General features: G+C 47.9%; 1 protein-coding gene across 1 annotated transcript in view; it reads right to left on the bottom strand.

Annotated features, from left to right (window-relative positions):
- Window positions 1–3,761, bottom strand: part of LOC138378826 (gamma-aminobutyric acid receptor subunit theta-like) — a 36,220-nt gene extending 32,459 nt beyond the window's left edge. Inside the window, 1 exon segment of the mRNA XM_069464163.1 lies at window positions 3,668–3,761. Coding sequence (XP_069320264.1) covers window positions 3,668–3,761 — 94 coding nt within the window.
- Window positions 3,762–9,268: the final 5,507 nt, after the last annotated feature.

The raw sequence follows: 9,268 nt of genomic DNA on the forward strand, positions 1-9,268 counted from the left end.
AGAGTCCCCTAGTCCATTCCCTGGCCCACTCTCAGGACACAATTCCAGGCCTTGTCCCCTGCCCTAAAGGTAACACCTCCTCTCCTGCCCCTACCTCTAACTGATGACCTTAGTGTCTCTCTAAAGGGACAGGACCAATCCAAAGAGGACGTCCTGGCTCCCGTCGCCACATCTCCCACCCACCTTGTCCATCTGTACTCTTGGACTCTACCTTCTCTCCTGGAAGTTTTGCATGAATGATTCATCCCTGACAGTCTGAGACAAGAGATTAATTAATTAGAAAGCTAAGCCTGATACCAACAGCTAGTTTTTCTTCCTCTTCTTTGAGTTTCTTCGCACCCAGATCCCACTCCTGAATCAAAGCCTGGAACTGCTGAGAATAATCCAGACAAAGCTTCTGCCTGCAGAACAGAATAATGGATGCTGTGACACTTCCTACCAATAAGAAAAAGGGAAAACACTTTCGAAACAAAATTATTTTGTCACGACATGTACCGTGAAGGGAGAAGGTGATGACATCAGCTGCAATCCTCTGATGGGAACATACAACAGAGGATTTACTCTCATGACAAGAATCTTTGTTTGTTACCAGCTAAGAGAGAAGCTACCTCACATGTCTTAGCTCTTCAAAACCACGGAACATTTACTGTGTTATAAATTTTCCAGGAAAATGCATTTTATTGACATGGGTTTCTTTTTTCCTTTTCTCTTCCTGAATAACACACAGGTTGTGATGTCACAAATAAATTCCATGTGAATATTGTACCCACTTATCATCTGTGACCTCCCACCAGAAACACTTCATTTTTCCCCATGTTTTCCTGTGACAACTATTTGTACAAGTAGTGAGACTAATTCAGTAAAACTTACAAATTATTGACAACATAAGACTAACCTTTTTCTATATGCTCAAACACAGTCTTAAATGCTAAAGACACTTAACTCTAATTCAGGAAGCACATTCATGGAAGGAATAAAAACTTCTTTAGGTTAAGCACATCAACTGTGATTGCCAAAAGCAAAATAGGTCACCTTTATTGACCTTGAGGAAATACATCTTATTTCAATTATGGGGTATGGGGTGAGGTCAGAGGACTAAAGGAATTAATTCCTTAGGGGAAAATCAAGCCAGATGTATTTTCAACTTGAGCATCCTCCAAATACAGCACATAGTATGTTTCTTCCGTAGTTTCTACTCATGAGTATACTAAGAAATGAGACAAATGGTTTTGCTCGAAATTTCCAACCACCTTACGTTTGCTCTTGATGGGTTTTCCAAGCATGCTCAATTGTCTGCTGCATGGTGTTGACAGAAGCCTCGGTGTTCATTTTGAAATGTTTTCTCTTTTCATAAAGAACCTTTTTCATGTCCCCTGCATTGCAAATAGATACCCATTGAAATATACTCTTGGAAACTATTCCCGTCCTATATGTTCAAGTCAATTCCGGCAACCGTGGTTCCGCAGTATTTGGAAAGGCACTTAGCATTAACCAATAGGCATCATTTCAAAAAGCAAGATACTTTGCTTCCTTTTCGCTTTATTTATTTATTTATTTATTTATATTTTTGTGAAAGCTTCCAGCTACTCCTTTAATTCAGTGTGCCTTAACGGGACATCGCTTTTTAATTTAAGATGAAAATACAGCTAAAGATTGAAAGTTTCTGTTTTCCAAAATGTGAGAAAAGGGTGACACTGACCCCTTTATTTTGTCATGAGATAACAGCTATAAAGGCTGGTTCATAACATTTTATGAAATATTCACCAACTGAAAGGACAGAGTTAGATGAATGATTGTTAGAACTTGTTACATGAGACACAGAAAATTTTTCCAATTAACAGGCCTTCAAAAAGATACAGAAAATTTCATGAAAAATGAATAAAAAAATTTAATTTAGCCAGTGAACCTTTCAAATAAATTAGACTAAAAGACAAGGAAATGAGAAAATTTATTCAAGAACAGTTTCCACATCATTTCGTGGAGGGTTTGCGTATCATTGTCATCAAAAGGTTGCATTGTGGAAAATTCAAATTTGCTAAACTTATAAATACTTTTACTACTTCAAATAATGCTTTGCCAAGCCTACGACTGACTCTCTGTAACAGATCTACCATCAGTACTTATTTTCCAGTAATCATGAATGAACTGCAGCATTCTACAAATAATTTGGAAATATAGTTTATCATGTATATTGATCAAATAATAAGACAGCTCACAAATCAAGCACACTGTCCCAAACAAATTGAGCAACGGTATCAAAACTCACCTGTTCGTATGAATTATCCACACAGAGGAGTCAAAAATTGACTCTCACACTTAAGACTATGTCCTTTAACACAGTTAAGGTAATTGATATCGGACATGTTCCTTTAAAACTTGCCATTGACTCTGATCATACATCACTCCATTGCTAGCCACGTTGTGTTTCGTTCTCCATTACCAGGGTTATTAAGGTGAATATAACGATAGGCAGGTATTTTAGGGGTCTCGACCGGCACTCCTGCCACCCATGGAGAAGTAATTGGGAAGTTATGGGAAATAACCGACACGGGAAAATGAAACATTGACGTTAAAACTGGATCTATGACTCGCTACGTGGCACAGTGTGGAAGAGATTATTTCATCAGTTTCTTCTAATGTTCCACAGTGCATCAAATAAAAGCATCACCTCTCACCAGTGATGGTACCATTGTCAGTGCCATTCTCTTCACATCAACAATTCGAAGGGGCAAGTAATCTATGGAGCTGAATCACCCTCAAGACTTAGGTAACATCCTGTACCTGAGAACAAGGCAGTAAACGACAGGAGTGCCACGCACTGACTGACAGTTCCTGCTGTAAACGTTATATGGTTTATGAAAAGTGTCTTCACCTACAAATATCTCCTAAAACATACCTTCAAATCTCTCCAGCATATTCTGGAACTCATTCCTGCGAAGACATTACATTCACATTTACATTGTTGGTCAGTGAAATACCATGTGTGCATTAGAAGAAATGCCTTCTGCCAAGTGCTTTACATACAACGCCTGCCACATGAGTGGAAGCTGATTTTCCTTAATTACTTTACTACCAGGCAAAAATGACTCTGAACACATTACCACGTATCTTGCTCAGGAGTGCCTGAACAGGAGCTGTTTTCTCCACCGTCACCCATTCCTAGATAGTTTTCTGCATTGAAAGCAAAAAGGACAAAGATGTTTAAAGGAAGGATGCGGGAGGCATGTCCTATTGGTGGAATTCCTGGCCTCTTGGCCGCCAAGAGCCGGCAAAGCAGACCTACAGGTGGAACGGTTTAGGTGCAGGTCGCGTGAAATGATGCCAGGGTCTGAGACCATTTCACCGAGGCACTTCTGCAAGCCTTTGGGCGTTACAGTCACGGCAAACCGTGTACTGCCTATCAGACACGTTGGAAGCAAGGGCTGCACCCGTCCAGAAGAGCTGGGCTAAAAGCTTCTGTAACTCTGCTCGGGGGTGGGAGCATGAACCCGCTTTCGAAAAAACCTGGGGCTCTGGTGCATTTGCATGGTGGAATCCATAGCAATGACGGGGCCCTGGGCCACCCACGTGCTCGGTCTGCCAAGAGACGAGACAGACCGTGCCCTTGGACGGGCACAGGCTTCGGGGAGCCCCTCGCCCAGCCCGCCGCCCCTCTGTGCGCTTTTACCTCCATGCTGAACGTCATAGGCTGCCATAAGCTGAGCCTCCACCGGGGCCTCGGCAGCCCTCCTCCTGACGTGCTTCCTTCCCGGGGGTGCCATGGCTGGCTGTCTTCAGACGCTAGAGATGACTCCTGACCCTTGTGAGCGCAAAGACACACTAGAGAAATGGGGACCGGTTCAGTGAGAGCCCACGGGTGAGGGCGAGGCTCTCCAGGTTCAACAAGGGTGGGGCTGGCTCACCCTCCTGCCTCTTGTCACAGCAGGAGGGGACGAGGAAGATGGTGCCAGCGCCCAGTCCCGTCCAGTCCCACCTCGGCCCATCCCTTCAGTACCCGTCCCGGGCTGTGGCCACAGAGCGCACCCCTGCCCCGCACACCCCAACTTCAGTGCCCTCTGCCTGCCCCTCACCACGCCCTTGGGACAAACTGGGGCCCTGGCCCTCAGGGCCCCAGGGATGCCCTGTCTGCCTGTCCGTCTGGGGGCACAGACCGTGGTGGAGTGACTCCTTATCCTTCCAGCCCTCTGAATGGGTAATGAACCCATCTGCACCTGTTCAGGACACTCAGGTGAGAGCCCTGCCCACTTGCCACTGCAGACGCCAGGGGGATCCCACGTGATCCGAGTGTCCCGTTATTATGGTAGCCGGGCAAGAGGGACACGTCCAGGTTGGGTCCTGCCGCCCCTACCACGTCCTTTGCCCCACCCACACACATGCAGAGCCCCGCAGTGAGCCTCAGAGGACCTGGGGACCCTCAGGCCCACCCCCCGGACCGCCCTCAGGGGCCTTGCCCTGATCCGGGTCCCAGGTGACACAGGGGGCATTTTGTCAGAGATCAACCCCGGGCCTGCCGGGCTCCACAGCCACGTCCCCAAGGTCCAGGGGCCCAGGCCTCCCCCACCTCCCCACCCAGTCGCACCTCACCTGACCGATCCCGACAGCACCCCCTCAGAAGAGACTGGCGACCCAGGCACCGCGAGGACGGAAGCTCCTCTGCTGGCCTGTGTCCACGCGATAGCAGCCGGCTTCGCTGATTGGCCGGCATGGCACGTGTTCAGGAGGCGGAGCCACGAGGAGCGACGCCCCCTCAGGGAAGCAATTCACCTGCAGGACGCTTAGAGTAGCTGGGCCCTGAGCATGGGCTCCCCAGGTCCTGGTCCTGGGCAGCGACGACAAGGGGCCGCTCCCCAGTGCCTCGCCTCTGGGCTCCTTCCAGCCGGCCCTGGCCCTGCGGGAGGAGCAGCCATCACCCTGGAGATGGTGGCTCAGTCACCCCCTCCCGTGGCCGTGTGCGTTCTGCACACGCGCCTGTACCGTTACCTGCCGTGGCTTGGTGTCCCATGGGTCCGGACCTCGCTGGAGACGGTCTCCTGTTCTAGGTAGGATTCTGCCACTTGCTGGCCGGCTCCACAGTGTGTCCCTCACAGAGCCTGCTTTCCTTCCCCTGCCTTGGCGTGGACCACCCCGGGGCTCCTCCAGCCTGCATGCGGCGGTTCCTGGCCCGCTGACCTCTGGGCAGGGCTCTTGCAGAGCAGGGGCCGCTCTCGTTGAGAGCAAATGTCGCTACCTGTAGACATAGGGCTTTCACTTTCCCTACTGGATGGTGTGCCATTGTGGGCCCAGTCCACAAAATAGGCATCCAGTTTTCGTCCATGGATGTCTCGATTGTTTGAAGTTTAGACCGTTTCTAAGCAATGATGCTGTGAGTACTCTAATGTCTGGCATAGGTTCCCAAGGCTTTACACAGTATGATGGAGTGCAGTTGCTCCATCATGGGCCAGGGGAACATTCTCTATGTCCCTATTGTTTCCAAGTTACAGCCCCAAGGGCAGACTGAGTTCCCGTTCTTAGGTACACTGACCAACACTTGCTTTAGTAGATTTCTTAACGCTGCCATTTTAGTGGGTGTAAATTAACATTCACGTGGGGTCTTCCTTTGCATTTCTCCAATTACTAATAAGACAGAGTTCTTTCATAATGGCCATTTGCTTTTCCTTTGCGTTGAAATATCTTTGTGAGTGTCTTGAGGATTTTCAATTGTTTTGGATGACTTTCCTACAGATTTTTGAAGTGCTTTATATATGCTGAATAACAATATTTATGCTTGTGTTTTCTGGTGCTTTTTTGTTGTAATAAGATATACATAGAATACAAGTTACCATTTTTAGGGGTGTATTTAATTGGCACTAAGTATATTCCAATTCTTGTGCCACCATCACCACCAACCTTCTGCAGAACTTTTCACCTTGGCTAACGGAAACTCTGTACCTATGAAACACTGACTCTCCATTCCCTCCTCCCCATCCCCTGACAGCCACCACCTTGCTTTCTGACTTCATCGATTTGACTACGTTAAAACAGGTTGTGCGTCAAGCGACACTATCAGGAGAAAGAAAGGGTACCCTAGAGAATGGGAGGACATGAAGGCAAGTGATATACATATCTGGTGAGGGTCTAGTATGCAGAAGATAAAAAGAACTCTGACAATTCCAAAGCAAAGCACAATAAAACAACCAATGAGAGTGGGTAAAGGATCTGACTCCACATTGCTCCGAACATGATACATGAATGGCCGACGATCACATGCTCATACACTCACAATCACTAGTCATTAGGGAAATGCAAATCAATATCAGGAATAGTAGTTACCCTCAACTAGCATGTCTATAATTTCTAAAAGTAAACAGAAAAATAATAATTGTTGTCGAGAATGTAGGGAAATTGGAAGCCTTGTACATTGCTGGTGGGAATTTAAAGGAGTACAGCCAGTGTGGAAAGCAGATTGGTGGGTCCTCAAAAAGTTAAGTATATAGTTAACACATGACAAAGTTATTCCACTCCTCATTGTGTTCCTCAGTAAATTACAAACAGGTACTCAAAAAATACATGTGCACGAATGTTCTTGGCATGCCTACTCACAACAGCAAAAGATGGGAACAACCCAAGTATCCAGATCGGTGGTTGCCGGGGACTGTGGGAAGGCAGGACTCAGGAGTGACTGGTTGGTGGGCACAGGGCTTCCTCTGGGACAGGTGCAAATGTTGGGTGAGTAGACAGAGGTGATGATTGCACAATATTCTGAATTTCCTTAATGCCGCTGAGTGCTGTGCTTTAAATGGTTCGTTTCATATTATGTGAATTTCACTTCAATAAACAGTGTTTAAGAGACACATAAGAGTTGTTAGACCAATGTAATGGAATCATCCAGTGTTTTGAAAAAAAAAAAAAAAACTAAGCAACCAATTTTTAAACGTTTTCACTTAAAAACAATATTTAGCCCATTTATGCTTACATATAAACATAGTATGTGAAAAATAAATCTATCTTTTGAAAACAAAACAAATATTGAAAAGCATGACGTTGTGTGACATTTTGGCACGTCTTTTTAATATGTGCCAGAAGCGGAAGGAGCTGTATTTTCCCACCTGCTTCCTCATTCAACCTCTTGCTTGCAATGTGTCGCATGCGCTGATGAAGTGTGTGAGGCCCTCTGGACTCACAGATACCAAGTTGGGAAAGGAAGACCTCGCTGATCCCCCAACGGGGTTCCTGAACTGACCATTTAGGAGCTGCTCAAACCAGTTTTCTTTGGTGATCTTTAATCAACCCTTTGAGGGTAGAGACATTAACAGTTTATTCGACCAAAGTGGAAGCTAGGGAACAGAGACGCTAGCGCACATTGTGAAAGTCACAAGGCTGGTGAGTGGCAGAGCTCAGAGTCAAACCGACATCTCTCTTTCAGAGAGTCTCTCTCTCTGATTTGAAAAGATCTCGGTGAATGCAGGCCACTGTTTGCCCTGCCTGGGGAAGTAGATAGGCCGGATGGCAGGTCTGGAGAGGTATCCGTGGTTCCTCCACACTAAGAACCTGGTGGAACTCCTCATTCAGCTTGTCCGCAGGTACAAATGGAGTCCGGCTTGGCCCTTCCCTTGTGGCGCGTGGACTGGCATGGCTGTGCTTGCTCTAGACTGGAGTCCCTGAGTCCCGTGCTGTGCTGGGCTGTCTCGGGCTTCATCTCGAGAGAGCTGATTCTGGGCACCACTTGCCAACTCAGCACTCAGGGACCTGACGTTGGGGGCCTGAAATCGGCCGTGAGGGGAGTATTTTCACCATGGAAATGGGGAAAACTTGGACATCAGAACCGCACCTCTCCCCCCTCGCTACCCCCCCCTCTTGAGGGCAGCTCTGTCTCTCTGCTAGGAGCGGCTGGCTGTGAGACAGGACGTGTGTGCTGTGTCCCCAGTGGTAAGAGACCTGCCTCTGAGCATATTTAGCATTGGCCTGTGGTTTGAGCAGTACATGCCGAGCTTGGATCCCACATGTGACAGGTCATCCCTACCTCCCTGTTGTCCCAGGTCACGGGCACTTTGCGGGGTCATTATTCTTCACAGGCACCTTTGTGTGCTGCCAAGCCAAGTGTAGACCCAGGGTCCTTTGTTCCTTCCACAGCCTGAGGTTTGGCTTTGCCTTCCTCTGGCCTGCGGGTGCCTTATCCTCACAGGCTTTGTCCTGTGAAGGTCATTTTGAAGTGAGCAAGGATCCCTGATCCCCCCTGCACAAATGTCCCTGGCCCTGTGTGTTCAGGCAGCGTGGAGAGTGGTGCTTCACGGGACCTGCATCCCGAGCCTGTGTGTCTCGAGGGGGAACAGCTCCTGTCATCCTTTCACTCGCCTTCCCCCATAGCCCATTTTGTGACAGTCCCCCTGCCCCCAACTCCTATTCCGTAGAGGATTTCGAGCAAGGTCCCTGGTATGTCACTCGTTCATTCACGCCTTGGATGGGGCGGGGTGTAACTGACTGAGATCGAGATCAACACTGTGCCTCCGAGGATGCATTTGTACTTCCTGGTTTCCATAGGAAGCTAACATCAAGGAGAACGTTTTTGATGACATTCTGGTCTCCATGCCAACCGGAGTAAGCCATTCTTTCCTGGCGGCAGACACATTTCACAAGGATATTTTCAGACCAGAGGGATGGAGTAACTGTAGAAACATCAGGACTAGTAGGTGTCCGCGATCAATCCGTGTGTGTGAGTGTGAGTGTGTGAGTGTGATTGTGTGTGTGTGTGTGTGTGTGGCTTTTAGTTGGCCATTCAGGGCTCTAATCCCTCGTGTTTATTAGCGAGGCTGGCAGCTGCTGATGAAAGGGAGGCTGAGGAGGTTGAGTGGCATGTCGTCTGCCAGCCCCAGCTCATTGTCCCGAGGTGACACCTGTTTGGTGAGAGGACTGTCATCTAAGCTCTGTAAAGCACCAATCCTCAAGTATTCCTGAACTGAAACGGCTGTCACACGTTCCCTTAATGATGTGAATTTACTCATTTACCCCTCCTCATCGTAAACCGTTATTATGTGTCCATTGGGAGAGAGAAACTCGTGGTCAGTAGACAAAAGACAAGACGGGTAGGACTGGAAGGGCCGATGTAACCTCGAGCAAGGTGGGGTCGGGGGTAGGGGATGATGTGCTCATCCGGGCAGCTGACACATGAGCTAAGAAGCATCTTCTCTGGAAGAGAAAGTCCTGTTATCGAGCCACTAATGAGAGCTGGGTAAATGAAGCTAAACCCAGCAAGGGCCCCCTCTTTATTACATGAGCAGAAAATGCAAGGCCC

This window comes from Eulemur rufifrons, chromosome 30 (assembly GCF_041146395.1).
Source record: "Eulemur rufifrons isolate Redbay chromosome 30, OSU_ERuf_1, whole genome shotgun sequence".
Taxonomy (NCBI): domain Eukaryota; kingdom Metazoa; phylum Chordata; class Mammalia; order Primates; family Lemuridae; genus Eulemur; species Eulemur rufifrons.